The sequence below is a fragment of the Numida meleagris genome, chromosome 3, assembly GCF_002078875.1.
Source record: "Numida meleagris isolate 19003 breed g44 Domestic line chromosome 3, NumMel1.0, whole genome shotgun sequence".
Taxonomy (NCBI): Eukaryota; Metazoa; Chordata; class Aves; order Galliformes; family Numididae; genus Numida; species Numida meleagris.
Genome location: NC_034411.1, coordinates 38,095,986 through 38,118,802, shown reverse-complemented (window position 1 = coordinate 38,118,802; position 22,817 = coordinate 38,095,986). Strand labels below are relative to the sequence as shown.

The following is a 22,817-nucleotide window of genomic DNA, read 5'->3' as shown; positions in this document are numbered from 1 at the left end:
TATCAGTGTGGTTTCAGTCCTACAAATCAAGAAACTCTATCCTCCACCCCCCTCAGTCAATCTCCCAATTCAGAGCCACAGAAACCTGACCTGAGCATTTTTGTAGCTGGGATCATTCAGGGACATGCAGCTGAAGAAACATCTTTTCCCAAAAATTCAAGACAGCAAATAAATTAAGGTGTGTGAAGATAAGGAACAATTTTGGTAAGAAGCTGCAACATTTTGTTAAGAAGCTTACTCAGCTTGCTTTTAACTGAAGATTAGAATTCAAGAGTGCCTTGAAATGTTTGCATACACTTATCTACGGAGATTTGTGATTCAGAGTACTTAAAAATGCATTTGCAAATGTTAAGAGGTAGAATAAAAAGTGAAAAACCTACTGTTAACTTCACAATCCACCTATTTAGAGATAATCTACTTAAAATATTTAAGTACTCAGTGCATGTTTCTTGCTAAAATTTTAAGAAATTAAGATACTAAGCTAAAGGAGTCAGTAAGTAAAACTGATTATGGATGACAAAGCAGCATCAACTTCTTTTTGCCCAGAGAGGTGGTGGAAGCCCTGTCCTTGCAGACACTCAGGGTCAGACTGGACTGGGCTCTCAGCAACATGACCTAGCTGTAGGTGTCCCTGCTCATTGCAAGGGAGTTGGACTAGAACATCTTTAAGGGTCCCTTCCAACTCAAGCAATTCTATGATTTTACCTCTGTATACATAAATACATTTCTTCATGTCAGCAAACTCACCTGGCTTGGTTCAAAGATCACCTTAACACTGATATGTCACAAAAAAAACCCACCACCAAACCTGCTCACTTTCAGCCTTGGAATAAAACCAACACACAAAGGTCAGGTCTGTACATTCCAAAGATTGAACCAGAAATGCACCATAACCATCAAGAACCTCACTACAAATTATTAGGTTGACAATGAAATTTCAATTAGATAGGGTTTCACAAGTTCACTTGTATTTATCTTTTTCATTCTCTCCATCCAAGAGCTAGTAAATTGTACAAAAAAAGGAAAAAATAAAAATTGAAAGAACAAAAATACATTTCAACCAAGTTTACTGAAGAGGTGAGTCTTAAGTTTTGGAGTCTTTTCTGGAAATAATATTGCCAGTAGTGGATAGGATTTCCATGTATGGGGGTAATGAGAAGGACTGAAAGATTTTTAACACTACAGCTCCATTATGGAATAAAACAAACTCAAATATCCATCATCCATTCATACCACAATCAGTGAGAAATAGTTACTCACAGAATTACATTTATCCTCCTAAGAAGTGTGTTTTGTTGAAAGATGTAGGCTTTTTTAACCAATTAACAAATTGGAAAGATGTACATTTTGATTTTATTGCATTAAAGTAACAAATGTTGGTTTTCACTACAGGTTAAGTAAGCAGACTCATTCCTCCCAAAAAAACTACCCTGCTACCTTTCCACCCAGCTGCTGAACTCACGATTCGTACAGCTTAACTAGCTAGAAGTTTAATAGCCACCAGTATCAGCTGGTAATCTGGTATTGATTAGCTATTTTTTTCATTTTGTTTTTGTTGAAGGATAAAACACAATTGCAATATAAACATTTAAACTTCTAGTCTAATTAACTCACACACTCAGACAAGCATCAGAAGGCAAGAAAATCAGAGCCAAGACAAATCCCTTATAATCAAAACAGTCAGAGCTGAACACAAAAAAAAAAGCTATTACCAGGTAAGAAAAACTATTACCTGATCAATATTAGAGTTTAACGTGGTAAGCAAAATAAACCCACGGCCTTGAACTAAGTACTGTCCCAGGGCAGCCATATGAGTTTCTTCCTCTTCATCTTCCTTGGCTTCTGCCCTCTGGACCACTGCATTGCACAGTCTGTTGACATCTGTCAAGAACTCCCGTGCCAGTGAGTTACTAGCACTGCTCATGTCTGAGCTGTAAGTAGAAAGCATGGAAAGTAAATTCAACATAAAATACATTTCTTATGGGGAGAAAAAAAGAGAGAGAAGGTCATTCCTTCCAATTGTTTTTGTCTCCAAAGTATGGAGGATCTGTAGGACTAAGGAATCAATATACTGACGTATGATGGAAGGAAACAGTAAAGATAAGCTTATTTCAGTGAGACTTCAGCTAACAGCCAGTGATCCCAAACATTCATTTTATAAACCTATCAGGTAAGTCTATGACCCATACCAGTCCTTCACATTGCAAACATGAAACTTAGTGACTTCATTTTTAACTTAAAAAACCTAGATGTGATCTTTAATCTTTATCTGCTTCTGAAAGCTATTTCACCTGAAGAGTAAGGGGGAAAACAGGTAGCAATTAAACAGCACTGCATAGGAAATGCGGTCAAACATGTTATCTGAACACATTATCTATTGACAGTATTCCAACAGCATACAGATTGTTTCAAGGGGAAAAAAATAAAACAAGGAATGAAGATAAAATTGGAGTTCTGTAAATGTAATACTTTTGATTTACGCTCCCTCCTCTCCCCCAGAGTGCTTCCCTCAAAATAAGATTAACTGAGTGGGTGGCACTCACTATTACTTACTTAATTCAAGATATTTATTCTGACGCACACGCTCAGGAGAAAATGCTAAAAGCATTGGTACTGACCCCTGAAGTAATTTTATTTTAAGTAATACACACAAGGCACTCATACTTTGTATATTCACTATTACTACATAATGTTTAAAGCTCTCTCATACTAGAAATGTTTCGGCCGGTCAGCACTAGTACATGTTGAGAAGTTTAAAAAACAAGAAACCAGAAGAAATGAAAGAGGCAGCTGTAAAAAACTGATCAAGGGAGTCACTGATGAAGGCAGAACAGAAACAAGAATCAGTGACAGCAACTACAGAAACAAGAACATTTAGTCTGCAGAAAACTCACTTAATGAATACTACAGCACATTTAACTTCTTTTATTCCTGAATAAGCAACTCAAGTGAAATCTTCAAAACTCAAATACTTTTATCACGTCCAAGGCCAGAACATTCAAAATGAGGACCAAATGGCCTGAACTCATTGAAATGTAACAGATGGATAAGTACAGCATCTACATGCAAGTATTAGGATGAAAATTAGAGCTGGTAAGAGAGAACAAGTTTGTTAGTGCTGAGGGTGAAAAAACTCCTTTTAGTGGCAAGGCTGAATACTTTACATATAATGACATTCTCTGAAGCAGTAACAGAAAGACCCTTACCAGAATTACTTTGCCAGCTTAACACATTTAGCTTCTGTTTGGAAGGAAAAGGAGATACACCCAGGAAATGTCACTCCCAGTTCACCTGTTTGGAAAAAGTGAAAATGCATGATGTTTAATATGCAATTTTTAAAACAATTCATTCTAAGATAGCTATCTGAAGCTCATGAAGATTCCTTGAGCTTTTTTGAGCTTTCAAGTTCTCTTTTTTCTTTATTATGACTCTGCACAGAATTCTATTACAGAAGTAGTACCTGGTGCATGTAAGGTAAGTCAATATAATAAAGTTAACTAGTTTCTCAGATGTAAGATGAGCTAGGTATGCAAGTTTAAACATCTCCCTTTAGAAAAAAACAAGTTCTTCAGCACTGACTATCTGCATGCATAATGCACCTGCAGGCCTGGGACAAGCAATGGGTATTAGGAGAAACTACGTTAAGTATTTGCATCAACACCTGTCTGTGCTTCAATCCTGTCCCTTCATTTCACCCTAGCAGACAACCAGTCTTTATCACTTTAAGCACTGGGAAGCTACAATTAATGAAACTTGAAAGGAAGAGTATTGCACTTGCTGTGCTCTTTGTCTCCAGAGAGCACACTGAAGCAATAGCAAGTTCTTTTCTCCCTCTCATGCTCTAACGCCAGCACTAACAGAGGATCCAAACAGGCAATGCATCTGTGTTCCCCAGCGTACATTGCACTTCCCCTGTTTTGAACTGTAATTAGTAGTGAAGAAAAAACCAACAGGGAGAAGTAATCTCCTAATTCACTCCAGAAAGGCCAGAAATGCTTTAGCATAACAAGTCATAACAACACATACAGCAGCCTTGCCTTTGTGAACTCCGTGTGAAGGGCAAAAACCATCTCCACAACAACTCAAGGAAAATTACTGCTATAGAGAATATGCACTCATACAGCCCCAACATGCAGTATTCTTTGCTGTAAGCTAAATTGTCAAAGGGCTTAATTTTTTCCATCTGAAAACTTTTGAGTTTCTAGTTAGTATGCTTTCTCCACACATTTTCAAAGTGGATTCAGCCTACGGAAAAAAATAATTAATCTTTCTTAAAGATTTTTACTTCAGCACTTCACTTAAGACCGAAAAGCTCCTTAAATGTACTTAAAGCCCTAATGTACGGTTTCCTCTGACTGGAAAAATATTTTCTCTGCTGCCTCCTAAAAGAGATACCAGTAATTACAGAGGCAGTGTTTATTACTACAGTCTCTCAACACGTGCTGCTACCGTTTTCAAGTCTTGCTCAAGGGCTAATTATTTTGCCATTCTAAGGTACCAGAACTCCTTATCCATCCTCTTCGTAGTTAACATTTTAAAGCAGTGTTGGAGTAATTTTCGCTTGGTCTCGCTGACTACGTTTCAACTGAATCCAGTTTTCAGCAGAGCTTCAAACTTCTCAGAAGTTGCACCTACTAGAACATAGACACATACATATATGAACTGTCCAAACACACATTTAGTCCGGTGTCCACAAACTGAGACACTGCAGCTGCAAGCAGATATAAACATCAAAACCCTCTTCTCCATAGTGGTTAAGAGTCAAAAAGGCAATTGTTATCAGTAGAAATGTGAAGGCTCTAATCAAGAAAAGCCCCCAAACCACTCGACTACAAAGGTGAGTGCTCAAGACACAGTCAGAATTGTGGAGGGGGAAAAAAACAAAAAAAAAGAAGAGATGAGGATAGAAAAGTAAAAAAGGAAAGGATAAAGATACTACTGAGGCAGGAATTAAAGGAAAACTCGTCCGAATTAGCCTTACAGCTGTGAAAGGGTATGAACACTGGATAAAAGACTTGTATGGGTTTCCTGTGCAAACTCCTCATAATCGGCTCCCCTTTGAGTGCTTGGAGCAACGCATTTCAACTAAAGCCTTGCAGAAAACCAACTTATCTTTACAGCCAACATCCACAACTCCTCCCAACTGAATGCCTTAAGCAACCCACAGATTTTACACTTGCACCTAACATTACTGGAAGATGTGAAAGATGCGCTGTTCACTATATTTTTAGTGTCCTTTAAGAAACTTCAGTCTCCAAGCTTCTCGTATTGCTTGCACTGTTACAAGGATTTAACAAATTGGCAGTACTCTACCACAAGGGTGCATCCTCAACATCACTAGTAAGAAAAAGCACTATTTTATTAATTCTAATTGCAAAACGATGTCAAGCACACTTTCTTAATACACAAAATCCATATGTAATTGGTAAGGAGATAAGGTAACATCATTCTACACCACAGAAAATAATTTATGGCTACCAGGCCAGATAACAAAGCACTTCTGTTTCGATGGACTTGTTGGAACAAGTGCTAGCTGCTTCTCACTTGTACCTATTTCTTTCCCTTCAGCTAAGAATCATAGAATGGCTTGGGTTGGAAGGACCCTAAGGATCATCGAGTTTCAAGTCCCTGCCACAGGCGGGGTTGCCAGCCATCCGATCTGGTACTAGACCAGGTTGCCCAGGGCCCCATCCAACCTGGCCTTAAACATCTCCAGGGATGGGGACATCCACAGCCTCTCTGGGCAGCCTGTTCCAGCACCTCACCACTCTCTCTGTAAAAAATTCCCCCAACATCTAATCTAGATCTCTCCTCCTTTAGTTTTAAACCATTCCTCCTTGTCCTATCACTATCTAAAACAGACTCGCTGCACACACATCCTTGGAAATGCAGCTTCAGATGTAACCTCATTGTTCATCCTGATGTAAGTCAGACACAAAGGGTAAACAAGGAGAACTGAGAAATCATTAAAAATTATCCAAAAAAGCTGCATTTGCACAGACAGCCTTCTTCCCTTCCCGTTTGTTTGATCAGTGACTTAAGCGCTTAAACCACACTGCTTTTAAAACAAACTCGCTGACCAATTTGCTTCGTTGATGCTGTAATGCAGCAAATGCTGCAGAGGGTTTTTCCCTTCCCCAGAAAAGACAAACAAAGAACAAATTTACCCACATCTTAAGGTTCCAGCTGGCTTATCACCTTCTCTTTTGCAGATAATGGCACACTGACACTGCACCCTACGTGGCATGGCATTTCCTCTTACTCAGAAAGCGTGTCACCTTATTTGCTTCAAGTAGAAACTACTCTGCTACAGTATTTTTGGTTTGCTTAAAATGACATATCCTTAATTGCCATGATGTCTGGTAACATGGAAGCAGACACTGTACAAAACACTAGTACTGAGGTCAAGTGCCTTCACCTGGATTTGAACCTCAGAGAGAACACATAGGGAAAAAAAGTAACTCAACAGTAACTCAAAAACAAGAACTAGGCCATAAGAGAAGAGCAAGAAACCTACCAGAATCTCAGTTCACCACTGCTGTGCACAAGCGTAATGGGATTGTTAGAGTTCTGGAACACACAGTGTGTCAGGACTTTGTATTGCTAGTCCTGAAATAAACGCACACCCTTAAGTTCCGTTTTACCTCCTACAATATGAACATCATACTTCATAAAAAAACATCTCAAATAATATCTACTTCCAACAGGAAAAATTCACAGACATTAAACTGAATAAATCACTTAAGCTATGAATGACCTGACATTCACACGTAATCTCTTCACATCCATCCTTACACCATCCTCAACTCAATCCCTATCACTCCGACCCTCAAGTCCCTTTCTGTACCAGCTCTCAAAGGGCTGCATTTTCTATTTACAGCCACGGCACATATCAGCTTACCTGCAATTGAACCTTGTGGTTTCTACTGACTTCATTCTATTTTTATGAAGCTGCTCATCACTCTGAGCATTTTTAAGTATAGGAATGCCTTGTATTTTGGTGGGGTTTACATCTTTGAAAGAAAATAGCAAAAGCGATCCTTAAATAATTTAAACCACAGTGGAACTTGAGATCAATTCTAGTCCAGTGTTGAATAGTGAGTCATGAGCATACGCACTTTATACAGCGCTACAGATCAGATAGCGTTATCTGCAGCATCAGTGCAACATGGGAGAATGACAAAAATGAAGGAACTCGTGGCCAGAGCAATTGTATGAATTTTCCCTTGTGCTCGGTTATCTTTTCAGCAACACACTGCCCAGTAAGATCTGGGAAGTCCAGTAATATAATAAAAATACTAATTATCAAATAATTGTAGCAACATTATAATACAATTCTACACTAAGCCAAATTAAGTCAAAATGCCATAATACTATTTCAAATAATTATGTTGTTCTGTAACTGTTGTCCAACAGCTGCAGCAAGGGTAAGAGGCGAGACAGTTTGGTGCTGGTCTCTAGATGAACACAAGATCCCAAATTACAGCTCTAACAAACTCACTTCCCCCAGGTCTTTTTTCAATATTAATTTTAGAGAACTAGCAAAGAAGAAATAAACTACTTAAATCTCCTCTATATGTTATGAGGTAGATGTCAAATTCCTACCAATCACTGGCTGGTAAAAGTCAGCTCAAAATGACCATGCCAAGGACTACTCATATAGTCACAATGTCAGGCTACAGTGTCAGTGTAAAACAGAAGTTATGCATATCAAGCAGGTGTGGAAGACAGGCAAGAACCACTTGAAAGCCTGAATTTCCTGCAGCCCATTGTTATCTTCAATAAAAACAGCCTTGTACACAAGGTTACACGTGCTATAACCCTGCAATACACTGCGCTGAAGGAGTGATAGCCATGTTTATAAGAAAAAGAATAACCTTAGGAGAAGTTACATTACCAACCATGCAAACAAGAGTAGAAAGTGTCTGGCACACGAAGCTAGTAATTTGCTCACCCTCCTTAGTACTCTGTTCCAGATAAGAGACAAATGTTGCCCAAACCTTACACAAAGACACGGCTACGAGTTCTTTGTTGAGTACAGAGTACAGTGGAGCTGCATTGTCACAAGGTACTAAAATCAACACTTGGGAAAACATTATTTAGATAAGCTAGTACACAGCAGGCTGTTTCCAGTCCCAAACTGTAGCTGCTTCACTCATTCTTTATGAAAAAAGAATATGAGAATACAAGTCACCACCGGCTAGTCAATGCTACGTTTACATTATAGAGCACTCATTCCATGTAGTAAATACTTGCCTCAGCCTCACTGCTTACACTTAACATTCACAAGTTGTTGAATATGCTTGTGACCTCTCCAGTGACTTTGACATTAATGTGATAACATTAACCATGATTTTCATCTGATTTCCCTTGGGGTTACACCCTCAGCGTAAGCTCTGGCCTCTGTTTGCAGAGTACAACAGTCACGATGAAGAGCAGCAGCACATCACTGACAGTCACTCCAGAATAGGCTTTTGCACCTGTAACAGACTGCCAGGTTTATCCTGGAAATTGTTTATCTTGACACAAAGAGACATCACATCTGACTCCTTGGTGAGGAAGCACAAGTAATACCTGAAGCGAATGCTTTGTAGAAGTCAGTGCTCTTCTGTCCTTTTGACATCACTCAAAGCTTGAAGCAGACTAGAAACAAACACCCAGCTGACACTGTCAGAATGTATTACACAGCAGGAACAACAAAACCCTTTCAGAAAACAGTAGCCACAATTCAAGTGGAGCATCAGCAGAAAAGTTGATACCTGGTTTTCAAAAAACACAAGGAATATATCAGACAACGCTCTCATTCTGCAAAAGACCTCCTAATCACTCTCCATTTCCAACCATTTTCTGCTCTGTTCTTTGCTATCATTTATTAGCTACTTGGGGTCCCACGAGCAGATGATCTATGAAGACAGTGCTGTATCAACAATTAACCTAGAGGGGAAAAGCTGCTTCTTAGTATATAGAATTTTTCTTAAGACTACAGGTAAATACCACTTTTATTTTATTTTTTCCCCATGTCTGACATAGTCCTGTTTCATTAGGGACCTCACTAACCAGCTTTCAGTCTTCTGGACAATCCACTAGATCACTAATAGAAGTGAAAGAGAATGTTTACTACCTTTGGAAAAATAAGGTATGCACTGTGTTTTTCACTACCCAGGGAAACATGCCAAGCTCACAGTACAGTAAATAAGTATTACTTTAATAACCACTGTTAAGTACGTTGAGATCTTCAGAGCAACAGCACTGCTACATATACAAACAACTTGTATATGTACCATCTTTCTAATGCCACAATCACATAAAATCAGAAGATACTCAGCTCCCTTCTCATGTCTGTGGGACGCTTGTCTTGCAAACCACAAGACAGAAAGGGCTGCTTCCATAAGCACCTTAAGTCTCCTGCAAATATGCAGTCTGCTTATGTTCCACTGCCTAACAATTAAAAATTTAATCAGTGAAGCTCAATATTTATACAGCCTGGGAATTAAGAGATTTCTACCACAAAGTGGACGTGAAAGCATGTTATCTTCCAGTCTGGGGAATTACAACATCTGTATTTCCAAAAAAAAAAATGCACCCCAGAACAACAACAGAAAAAACAGTCCTTAAATAAAAACGCTTCCTTTAATATGGTGTACAACCAGCTCCCCACGTCAGAGTGCTTCCTAAGCTAGCCATTCCTGTTCTAAGTCAGACAAATGCTATGCTAAATCCGGTCAAATTAAGGAAATAAGCACTTTCTAAAATATCTATCACATAGGTTCATTAGCTTATCCTACAAGGCAAATGCAGACTATGAGTTCAAAGCATCAAGTTTCTAATTAATTAGCTGCCAGTGACTATAAAAAGATGGTAACTACTAGCAGTACACAGGAGACGGAAAACCAAAGCAAGAATAACAGTACGGTCTAAGAAATGGCCCTGAAGAGGCCGCACAACCAGGGAGAACAGGAACAGAGAATTTTGCAAGGAAATAGCAGGTGATAAGTGATCTTAGAGCCCAGAAAGGAAACCAGTTTACCATATGCTACCTAAATGCAGGCTTGCCCATGTACAAGCAATGATTTGCATGATGTTTTAGAGGTCTAACTTCAAAGCCATAATGACAGAATTACAGAATCATAGGGGTTGGAAGGGACCTCAGGAGATCAAGTCGAACCCCCTGCTAAAGCAGATTCTCTACAGTAGATTGCACAGGAAAGCGTCCAGGTGGGTCATGAATATCTCCAGAAAGGAGACTTCACAACCTCTCTGAGCAGTCTGTTCCAGTGCTCCGTCACCCTCACAGTAAAGAAGTTTTTCCTCACGTTTGTACGGAACTTCCTGTGTTGCAGTCTGTGCTCACTGCCCCTTGTCCTGGCTCTGGGCACCGCTGAGAAGAGCCTGGTCCCATCCACTTGACTCTCGCTCATTAGATACTTATGCATTTTGGTAAGATCCCATCTCAGACTTGGCCAGGCCGAACAGTCCCAGATCGCTCAGTCTTTCCTCATCTGGGAGACGCTTCAGGCCCCTCACCACAAAATAAGAATTCTGGCACCTATCACGATGAAACTCCTGGACAGACTAAAGATTTCAGTGATAGCCTTAATTCCTAGGGCTTCAATTCAAGGCAAGAATACAAGGCAGAGTCTGTACAAGGGTACAACAGAGGACAAGCTACGTGTTATTCAAACCTTACACGCTTTAAAAAACTAGATGGCTCACGTACTCATCCAGCCCCTCTTCAGTGGCAGTTGTCCTCTGCAACACTGTATTTGCAAGCTAACACCTTCTGGCCCACTCTTATGCTAAGCATTTCATTAAAGACATGGGCAACAGCTTCCCATGTTTTCCATGAAACCCTTAGCATAATTTCATATAGCGCCTTAAAGTAGCTGCCCTACTTTGTCAGTAGAGTCATTTTTAGGAAGATCTCATTAAGGCCAATCCAGTGAATTTTGATGCAGTTTTGGGTGTGCCACAAGCTACTGAAGTGTCCACAGCAGAGAAACACAACTTTTCAAAATTTAATTTAATCTACAACATCTTATCCGATTTGATTGCAAAGCAATCAACTTATGACAGAAACTGTATACAAAAAGGTTATTATGTTGCTGCAATTTCAAGATGCTTATGTGAATGTTAAACTTGAGACACCCAGCACCTGCAAATCCTTCCCGTACTTAATATTTACCTTTTCAGAAGTATTACCTTGGAGACTAAAATTAAGTACCAATTCCCTATTCTATTTGTAGAATGTCATGTAATAAAGGGGAGATCTGTTAGTAGAAAACTGTCGTGCTTTAACACCTCAGTCTTGTCCTAGATTTTCCACATATAAAATACCTACTTGATAGATACGACCATTATTTCAAAGAAATACTAGATGGGATTAAGAGTTCTTAAAGCTTTAAGTGCTCGTTGTAATAATGGGCAATGCAAGCTGTCACAGTGGAGGAGAGCAATGCTATACTTTATCCTAAAAAAGCACCAGAGATTAAGCGCACAGTGCTAGGAAAGCTTTTCTTGCTCACTTTCAGCAAGTATTAGGTTCCACCTTGAGCCATGAAGATCCGTATCCCCTTTACAAGTTAGCAGATTACCAACAATTTCCCTCTTCTGAGTTTGAACAGAATATCACTGCAACAGTATATAGCAAAGAATCCCTCGGCTTAGCTGCCTGCTGCACAAGTGTTGTGGGAGAGCTTCTCAACTCATTATGTAATTTTATTTAGTCATCAACCAAAATGAAACACCTGGACATGCATTCTTGTTAAGCCTGAAATCAAGATAAAAGACGGCATGACTCATCTAAAGGATAAATACAGCACTGATGAAAGACCGGTTCCCAAGCAGCTACCTACACACAAATCACGGATTAACACCATATATGCTGTGTACAAGTTACGCTAAGCTTGTGGTTTTATACTACCCAAAACAGTAACTACAATAGAGTTGTCAGCCACGCTATGCGCATTCCAGGTTATTTAATTTTACGTCTTTCAGACCAGTGCCTGCAGGCAGAGAGAATAAACATGCCTTAGAAAAGGCATGGTGAAAGCTGTGGGTCTTTAAACATAATCATTGCAACATTAACTGTGTTAAAAACTAACAAGACAATCTCCATGAGAGCAGTGCAAGATGTTCCAAAGAGGAATCCCACCACACTGTTACCAATACCAGGAAAATGCTAGAGAGAAGCCTGGTTAGCACAAGCAGAGAAGACAAGACTGTGTTCCTGATCTTATCTGAAGGACAACATCTGTAAGGAGCACATGGTGCCAGAGAAAAGAACTGAAAAACACTCCAATAGTCAGAATTTATGTAGAAAAATAAACTGTGGAAAATCATTACATCATTTCAAAAGAAAACCAGAGGGCAAAGAACTTCACTAAAGAATTCAGAAATGAAAAGGCTGAAACGCTCCCAAGTAATACACATACAGAATACTCCGAGTGCTACATTCTTCACCAGATTAAAAATATAGGCATGTAATACTCAATACCTTCTTCCAAGCTTTAGATTCGACACATACCCCTAAGAAAGATCTCCCTGATCTCTTTTGTCCTGACAGTTGTGGTTGCACAGTAATGGCTGACTCTGAAAACAAAGACTAAATTCCACAGACTCTAAACAGCAGCAGGAAAGAAAACAGGCTACACAGAAGGTAAGTTGGAAGTTCAGGGCCTCTCTAGCAGAAAGTCAACCAAGACTAGCTCCTGCAAGATGCAGCTGACTTTGCAAAGACCCTCCTTCGTTATTCTGCAGGATGGCAGATCAAGCAGTCTCCAACACAACTGGGAAAAATTGCATAGATGTGATGCAGAACACATGGCACCTACCTGGAAATGACTTTGAACACCTGATGTACCACTCAGATCGTGATCTGGAAGACCATGCACATCCTTCTCTATATTTTGCAAGACGATACATTCGGATTGCACCAATACTCAGTAAGATTAAAGAAGGAAGAAAAAAAAAAAAGAGAAAGAGTTGAGCAATGTCTTGAGGCACTCTTGCTGACGAGGTATGAGTGAGAAAAGGCTACTCCTGAAACTGAAAGCTTGGTTGTTAGAGGAATAAAATTAGAAAGTATGGCGCTGAAGATACACTTGGCCATTGTGTCTGAAGTACTCACCAAGAGCAATTAAATAAAAGAAGAAGGTCCGTGATCAGAGTTAAAGAAGGTCAATAACATGCAGAAGACTAATTCTGCTCCTGGGACTTAAAAAAAAAAACTCATCTGTGAAATCCATGTTTTCTTGTAGTAATCAGAAAGAGACAAGGCAGCAAGTAGCAATTCTGAAAGCGATATGAAAAAAACACCATTTCCCAGAATATCCAAGAGTTTCACACTTGTTCCAGTTAAGATCAGTGTGCTCGTTTCCTTATCAAGTGCAAGCAGCTTTACGTGCCTTAGGGAAGCCGACCCTGCACCTCTCAGGCTTTGCAGCAGAAGCATTTGTTCCAACTACACCGACCCTCTTGCAGAGAGCTGCCTGCAAACAACCAGGCAGCCAGCAAGACAGCCACAGCCACACGGAGCCGCTTAAAAACTCACTTGAGGCAGCTCTGCCCCAGCAGAAATGCAAGTCAAACAGCTTATACTTCATATAACGCCTAAGTGTGAAACTTCCCACTATTCCTACTAACAGATGATGGATATTTAAGAAAATTTTGAAACACCATAGGAAATCCCAAATCCATCCAGCAGGCACAAAATAGGCCAACTTTAAGATGCCCTTCAAACTATAAACATCTATCACATATGAACACAAACAAGATTTTAAGTGGATGAGATAGTTTGGAAAATAAATTATACCAGATGAAGACTGCATATACAGTGAAATAGTATTTTTGGTAACCAAGTGCCAGATGCAATTTTTTCTGAAAGTACTGGGGATTTAACATGACCCCAGTAATGAAAATGACTGCGTAACTGAAGGAATGGAAGCTCCTGAAACAGTCCTGATAACTTTCCCCTCTATTTGAGATTAGGATTGTTGTGCTCTCCCACCCTTTATTAAAAAAAAAAAAAAGGAAAAAGAAGTTGACAGACTTGCATTTTTTCTTTATTAAGACTATTTCAGTGTCTGTTTGAAACACTGACTCAAAAAAATACACACTTCAACTCCTGAAATTTTACAATAAAAGTATGCTGTTCAACTTTTATCAATTCCTGCAATACAATTATAAATGCTTATTTCCTTAACTCCTAAAAATCTTCCTTGCTAGTTCACTCTGTTCCAGAACTAAAACAGAACTATTCACCTCTTCACATTGCCCTTTCTGTTAGCCATTCCCGATCCGGTTAGTTCATTAAGGCTGAACCAAATCAGTTGACTACAAGGCTGACAGATCTAGTTAGATGGTTTTGCCATTTACCTCCCTCAAGACCACAAATGTCCACAATACTGGAGAGGAATGAACAAAGTCAGCCATTTGCTGAAATAGACCTGTACAAAATAAACCGTTTCGATGCTTCTAATGAAGCCTCGCATTCAGCACTATCCAGCAATAATTCCCTTTTATATTTCATTTTCCCACTTCCCAGTTTTCTCTGGGGAAACCAGGAGGGTTTTTCTCTGCTGTCAGAAGTCTGCAGAACCAGGATGTCTCCTCCCACCTGCATTTAGTACTCTGTGCGCAAGCACTTTCCCTTGCAGCAGGGACGCTTTTAACTGAAGTCCAGAAGCTGACTTGGGGGTGGAGAGAGGGAAAAGAATGAATAACCGTGAGGATTAACTGTGATTGTTTTAGGATGTTGAGCAAGCACCTGACACAGACAGCCTGACAAGTATGAGTCTTCCAGCATCAGACGAGCTCTTTCCCTTGGTACTAGGAACTAATCCACGGAGTGCCCCTGCTCCACATGGCTCGAAGCACTACACAAACGCAGCTGCGGGGGATAAGCCCACGAGTCAGCAGTGGGCTACACAAGCTGAGAAGCACAAAAGACAACTGTTTCAGCACTTGTTTTGTACTGGCCAGGCGATAGAGAATGTCCACAGCAGCAGCAGGCAGCAGTGAGTTAGGCACTGGGAAGTAGAGGGCTAAGAAAGGGTCAGAGAAGCAGAACCCAGACACAGACGATGAAAGGTGCAGCGGTGACTTCAAAACAAGCTTGTGCAATTTAAACATCCAGGAGCCAACATGTAACAGTTGTTTCAGTGGGCATCAAGAAATAACACTATTCCAGGACTACCACATGGAGCACAGCACTACATACCTCCCTCTTCTTCAACATACATACTCTAATGAATCATGTTAATTTTTGTTCTACTTTGCTCTCACCCACAGCATTAGATTTGAACTGCCAACCCACAAAGCACAGTGCAGGTACCTAAAAATCACACTCAAGACTCCGACTCAAATAGCAAAACAAAGACTAACTTCCTAGGGAAATGGGATTTTAACCAGCCCCAGGCTGTAACCATGAGCCATAAGGAGCTAACAGTTTATAGCAAGAAACACCTCTTCCACAAAGTCTGCACATGACATCTTTCTCTTTTCTCCTCCCCTTCACACAGTCAGTATCATTTCTGCACAGTTTTATCTGGAGACGAGGCATTCCCATGCACTAATTTCAACCCATCACCGAGAAACATGCTGAAATGCAACATCTGAACCAGAAGAGAGAGAAAGAAAAATCTAAATCCACTACATACCGCACTGCTTTATTAGTTCCTCCCAAATCACCCTGACAGCTGACACATACACCCCACTGAGTCTAAGCAGAAGCCCCCTCCTCCTGAGAGGCAGCGAGGGTGACGCCAAGCAGGGCAGCTCAGCACACCGGGCTGCTCACTCCCTTTCTTCTCGATGCATTCACTACCACAGGCTTGCAAAAAAACATTTCTTTTTCCAGTCACATTATCTTTCTGTTGAATTGCTGCACTGAGGGCAGTAAAAGGGAGAAGGCAGGAGGCAGCTCTCCCCTGCAGCAGTTCAGAGCTGCTGGGTCAGCTCAGCTAGCTCAGACAAATCAGAGCCATGGTAATGAACAAAAGTGCCGGGATCCCTTTTACCTGGTCTTGAGAACAGATTTACCACCTCCAAAACAGTGGTATCACAGCAGCTGATAGCTCTGATGATACGGGCCCAATTACTTGCTGAAGATTCATAGGCCTTTAGATAACATCGAGCAATGATGCACCAGAACCACTGACACTCACAACCACCTTGAGCTGAAAGAGATCGTATAAAGTGATCCCAGACACATATAGTCTCCCCCTTCCGTACGTATAACAAACTACTTTTCCAAAAACCCAAAAAAGACCACGTTGAAGGTGAACCAATTACCAATATTAAACAGTGACATCCTGAACAACAGCTGCTACAGCTCTCTGCTGGGAAAGGTCTCCACTAGAGAAGTGCACAAAGCCTGATGCCACCTCAGAGAGGGACAGGAGAGACCTTGGTGAGCTTGTGTCGATGATGGCTGTTTACTCCAATCAAGTTAAATTCATCTGCAGAGGATGAGCAAGAGCATTTTCGGCAGCAAATGCTTCCTGGTGCAACAGGATCCTCTTACAGTATAATCATTTCACCCCACTTTCCCTCTGCTCCCTTCTACCTGCAAAAGATAAGAACCAATTCTGGGTTCAGAATTCCTCTATGTGCTGGTTATCTTATTCGAAAAGATATCAGCATAACAGCAAAATTCTTCAAATACAAAGGAAACCCAAGTCTCTGCACAAGCTTAAAAAAAAAAAGGGTGTACAATAGCATATTAATAAGGATGCACCATTAAAGAAATCACTGAGGGTAAAAAATTCAGAACCAATGCTTCCTGAAGCATTTGTTAATATTTCATAGTGCTGAGCTTAACTCTAAAGGAAGTGAAATAAAAGCAGCAACATACTTTCAGTAAGTGGTAAGACCGTACAGTTTCTCTTCCCTAATGTTTAGATACTCAGTGTTTTATTTCCCATCAGATCTATTGCTACTGTTCAATTGCTCACAGACTCTTTTCTTACTGTCTACAGCTTCCCTACAAACCAAAACAGAGGTGCATGGAAAGGCTACAGGGGACTGAGAGAGGAAAATGCAAAAGAAGCATTTAGGAAACCTAACTACACGGTTACTGACCCAACAGAAAAATATTATATTTCAACATTTTAAAAACAAAAGCAATCTGAGTACACTATAAAAACACTGATGGAGGGGAAAGAGGGAAAGCTGGAAGGGGAGGGACAAAGAAAAACCCCTCCAATTAAGAAATCCATACACAATTTTATAGACCAGGCAACAACCAAGTGAATTCCTGAGCTCTCACTTCTAAATGCTGGTATTAGAAACATAGCAAGCAAAGCTATATGCTTTTAACTTTCAAGATTCTCCTTCCAAAACCTGATCAGGAGGAAAGAATTAAAACTAAAACACCACACAAAATTGCTGATTTCTCCTTATCTGCGACAAGGCATGAAAGCATTCTTGTTCTACATTCACTGAGTATTTTAAGTGTTCAACAGAAACTCCCAGGGCCATTACACCACACGTTCCCTAACCTAATAGGATACTTTCATCTTCACACAGCTGATGACGGTCTGCCAGCTGATAGTTCAAGAAAAGGAAACCCATCGTACTTTCATGGCTTCTCACACCGCAAGACTCCATTCCAGAGAAAGATCCATGCAGAACTGCCCCCTGGCCAAGCAAGTACATGCAGCCAATGTCAACAGATCCTCCTCTCCTGCAGCTATTTCCTGCAGAGTTAAGTGTTCCAGGCACCTGTTGTCTGCTACCTAGCATACACTGGAGTAAAAACCATCTCCTCACAGCTTCTTCTGCCACAGGTTATCGCACCACGTCACAGGCAGCTGCCTGATCCTGGCAGTAGCACGGGCCTGTATCGCTTACAACCTTTCTCCAGATACTTTCACAGAGCTCTGACTGACCCATGTGGCCCTACAACCAAGGGTGCCTCCCGTCCAGATTTTCAGCTGGCTCCCACCTATACCCACACCAGATGCTTTTCTGGTTCCCAGCTCACCACACTCGATCACACAACCAATCCACCTTCCCGGTTTCTTCAATTGCCCTGCTTCTCACATACACAGCATTTCGTCCTCTGCTCCAGCACCTGCTCTCAGCTTAGGAAGATGTAAGAGGCAGTTCTGGGTTTCGTTTGGGGGATACTGGGTAGTACTCAAACGTCAGGTAATACTTTCTCCCAGAGAAGTATCTCCACGCATTCTCCCCACGCCTGCCTCCGTGGCTGCAGAGTACCCAAAGGAGCTCTCATTGCTCCTCTGCCTGCACTTTACAGCGGGCACACAGGTGACAGCCCGGCTCGGCACAGCAGCTGAAGCCCTGCAGCCGCTGCATTCCCACCGGCGTTAAACATCCCCCCCCTCCCCCCCCGGGGGGCCGCACACGCCCACCGCCCCCTCCTGCCACGGGTCCTGGCGGCGGGGAGGCCCCCAGCTCCGGCCAGGCGCAGCCCGCACCCGAGTCGCCACCGCGGCCCCAACGCCGACAGCCGCACGCACCGCCCTCACAGGCGGGCAGCGCTCCTCGTTTCCTTTCGCCAAAGCCGGAGGCAGCACGGCAGGACGGGCGCGCGGCGGAGCCGCACTCGGACCCCGCGGAGCCGCCGGGCCGCCCCTCCGATGGCCGCGGCCCGGCCCCTTCCCGCCTGCAGCCACCTCTTCCGCCTCCCGCCGCGCAGCCGAGGGCCTCCGCAGGCGTCTCCCACGGGCTGACGCCGGCTGACAACACGCCCGGCCCCACGTACCGGGATCTCGGCCCGCCCCGCCGGAACGCGACGCAGGCCCCGTGAGGCCGCGGCCACAGCCGCCACCGCAGCCGCCCCTCCCTTACCCGCTCCTCGCTCCGCCGCAGCAACTGCGCACGGCCGCCCGCCCCGCTCTTATCGCGCTGACAGCGGCCCGGCGACCCATGGTGGAACCCGGCCCCGTCGCTGGGGCAACGCAGCGCCCGCCCCGCGCCCGCCCCACCTGACGCTGACGCTGACGCCGCCGCCGCTCGCGCCGCCGCCGTTCCCGCTCCGCCAGCACCGGCGAGCGGTGGAGGGAGGGAGCGGGCAGCGGGCTGCAGGGGAGGCGGTGTCACGCGCGCTCCGCAGCCAATGGGCGGTGCCGCCTGGCGGTGGGAGGGCTGTGTGGCGGGGGGGGGGAACCCCGCCGGGCGGGGTCAGCGCTGCCGTGGCCCCGCCCGCTTCCCGCCCGGCTCGGCCCTGGCGTGGGGCGCGTGCCGCCCGTGGTGCCGGTTGGCGCGCGCTGCCCGAGCCGCGTGCGTGACGTCGTCGGGCGCCGCGTACAAAGGGCTTTGCACGCGGCCGCGGGCTTGGTGTTTGTCCTCAGTGAATTCTTGAGGCAGATGGGCTGCTTTGAGCAGGGCTCGGGCAGCTGGCGGAGAGCTGGCAGAAAGGCCCCGACTGCTGCTTCCTCAGCCCCGCTCTGACCCAGTGCAAACAAATCATGTCTGCACGTAAATCAGTAACATGCCCTGCCACCCTCTCTGGGAAGCCAACGAGCAACGCCAGAGCACCTGTTACTGTTCTGAAAGGGGCAGCGGTGCATTAGGGGCCATATCAGCAAGCACCCTCTCTGTAGTCATCCTGCATGAACGCTCCTATCCAGGAACCTTGAAAAGAAACGAGGCTCACTGGGCGGGCACGCGTCCCACCGCAGTGCACCCCTCGCTCCCTCAGGCCTCCCTGGAGCATCAGCCTTGTGCTCCCCAGCCTCAGTGTGGGCCTGGCCCCTGCGCTGTTGGCACTTCACACCCTGTCTCAGGGCCCACAGGAGATTGCGTGGACGCATGGAGCCAGATCTTGGGAAAGTTCCAGGCACCAGGATGCTGTGGCCCACCTGCTAAAGTTAGCTTACATGTATAGTAGGGAACAGAACAGAACAGAACAGAACAGAACAGAACAGAATAGAATAGAATAGAATAGAATAGAATAGAATAGAATAGAATAGAATAGAATAGAATAGAATAGAATAGAATAGAATAGAATAGAATAATTACAGTCAGAAAAGACCACCAAGATCACCTAGCCCAACCTCCAACCCACCCCCACCATGCCCTCTAACCATGTCCGTCAGTGCCACATCCACATATTTCCTGAACACCTCCAGGGACAGTGACCCCACTGCCTCCCTGGGCAGCCCATTCCAATGCCTCACCACTCTTTCTGAGAAAAAATGTTTCCTAATACCCAGCCTGAACCTCCCCTGGTGCAACTTGAAGCCATTCCCTCTCATCCTATTGCTGTTACCCGGGAGAAGAGGCTGACTCCCACCTCACTACAACCGCCTTTCAGATCATTGTAGGTAGGTAGTGATGTTCTCCCCCAAGCATCTCTTCTCCACACTAAACAATTCCAGCTTAGACTAAAAAAAAAAAACAATGCTGAGAAAGGTAAGGAAATAAAATTAAAGATTTTATCAGTGCAACCTGTCTTTCAGATACATGAAGTTTCTTTAATCACAGTAATTAAAGCTCATGCTCCAGATATGGCAGCATGCCGGCCGCGCAGTCTTAAATCGGAGCTTTACCATAAAATACTATGCATGAGGGAATTGATTCTGAATTAATGTGTGTCAATATAAATTTGCAGCATCTCCATTAAAGTGAGTAACACAACCCCAGTTCATGCCTGAATAACTTTAAATCAAGTCTGGTTCTTTGTATCAACATTAATTCACTGCTAACTCTCTCCAGTCTGCAATCAAAATTTGAATCCCACTTAAATCTGCAGAGTTTCTCAGCAGAATTCTTCCTAAATTGTAGTATTCTGCTCTAATTCTCTCTCCTATGTGTACATGCAGGTGGTAATAACGTGGAAAACAAGCAAGATAAAAGACCATGAACGGCATTTTCCAGTTGTTTCCTCAAACTGTACATCAAGCTCACATCACTGAGACATAAACAGGCAGCATCATTACTCATGTTCTTTAGTATGCAGTGTTAATGTTCACAGACAGCGGATTTAGATCACTGGTTCCAAAATTTTAGGGGTCAATCTCAGAACTTTGTAAGTACCCACCACGCGTTTCATAAGCCACCACCTACTCTCGTCATCAAACTTCAGCTGAAAACATTACAAAGATAATGTAAGGCCCAGATTTTGTGGGCCATTTCTACAGTCCTTTCTTTCCGATGAGTATTTATCCTTCTGGGAAAGTTCACCTATATTTTAATAGTATAACAAAGCCTAATTATAAAAACTGCAAAGTGATACATGTGAGCTGCCTTGAAGCCACCATCTTAAGGCTTTTGGAAAGGACACCTCTAGACATCTCAGATTTGAAGGGGATGAGTATCAATCTGTTTTCTCAAGGAAGCACATAGTCCACTTTTTCCTATGCTACTGTGAAAAATCTGAAAGAGTGAGAAAAATGGTGAAATAACTCTGCACTTAGGGAATCCCTGAATGTTGTGAGGAATTAATTAAAATAACATACTAGCTTAGATGTGGGTAATATATAGTACATATACCATGCAAGGAAGCAGTCTGTGAATCAATGCCCTTCCAGGTAAATGCTGGAGGAGGCAGCTGCTGTACGAATACAAGCACACACAAAGCCAGGCTGTTTGTTTCATGCCTGAGTTCTTCATGTTTGAATAGCTGACTAGAGTGGTATATAAAAACCAGAAAGGAGAAAATGAAAACATTATTTAATGGGTTTGCAAAGGCAAAATTAAGTGAGGTTAAATGGCTTCAAACAGAGCTGAAAGCTCAGGAAGCATCCCTTAGCTGTCCAGGCTTGTCTGCTGCAAGCAGGGCTGGATCCCCAGCAGCGCTTGAGTCAGCTGCAGTAACTACTGGCCGGCACAGAGCTCACTGGTGGTTCTAGTTCCAGTTTCCGGAATAAACGAGCAGGTAGCCAGAGAGCCTTGCTGTTGCATGTTGTACAAACCCTACATTTGTCCTGCATGTAATCGATGGGAAAGAATTTAAAATGACTTGAATTACCAGTTTTGAATCAGCCCATCTACTTTGACCAACCTTGGCCTTCCCATTTAGAAGGAATTCCTCCAGTTTAAAGTGAATTTAAAAGCCACTGACGTAAATCACTAATTACAAGGTTGACTGAATTGGAATTAAAATGCCCTGTCTGCACTGAGTTTTGATGATGTGAGAAAGCTTGACTGTAATCAATTTCTGTAGAAACAATTGAAACTGGAGTAATTCACACTACAAAGATGAGAGAAGCCTAATGAGAAATGCAAATAGGATAAATAAACAGCACTTTGAGTGTAGTTTGCACCTTCTCATGGGTACCAAATGTATGAATTCCACCAGATTGTCATCTCTTACAGTTACACATTGTCACGTGCCTGTAACCATGTCCACAGCCCAATCCCTGTTCTACAGTAAATAAACATGCAAAGGAAGAGCTCTTGAACTGAGCCAGTGAAGCCGAGGTGAGATCTCAATAAAGGCAGGCCATTTCTATGCATCCTTTTTAAGTATATATGTCTCCTACCATGTGAAAGCATAGACCTCCTTCCTAATCCACTGCAAAAAGCTCATCTGCAATTCACAATAACAAATATTTTATGCTTCCCTCTATCTTTCCTGATCTTTCCTGCCTGTTTCTGTTGGTTTTCTCTAGTTATTCTGCATTGTGAAACAGAAAAGACTCTCTAGTCCATCTCCCTGTGCTGCCCATGATGTTAGGATTCATCGTCAAATCTCTCCTCCTTTTGTTCCACTCTCCAAGAGTCCCAGGCTATTTAATCATTCATGGTGTACAAGCTGCTTCAGGTTTCTTGCCTTTTTTTTGTACCTTTTGTTCTTTTTAAGTATGAGAGAACTGGAGCTGCAGACAATATTCAAGATGCGAGTTCCC

General features: G+C 42.8%; 1 protein-coding gene across 1 annotated transcript in view; it reads right to left on the bottom strand.

Annotated features, from left to right (window-relative positions):
* LYST (lysosomal trafficking regulator) overlaps nucleotides 1–19,071 on the bottom strand; it is a 76,563-nt gene extending 57,492 nt beyond the window's left edge. Inside the window, 3 exon segments of the mRNA XM_021392074.1 lie at nucleotides 1,733–1,931; nucleotides 3,207–3,291; nucleotides 18,951–19,071. Coding sequence (XP_021247749.1) covers nucleotides 1,733–1,924 — 192 coding nt within the window. The 5' untranslated portion in view covers nucleotides 1,925–1,931; nucleotides 3,207–3,291; nucleotides 18,951–19,071.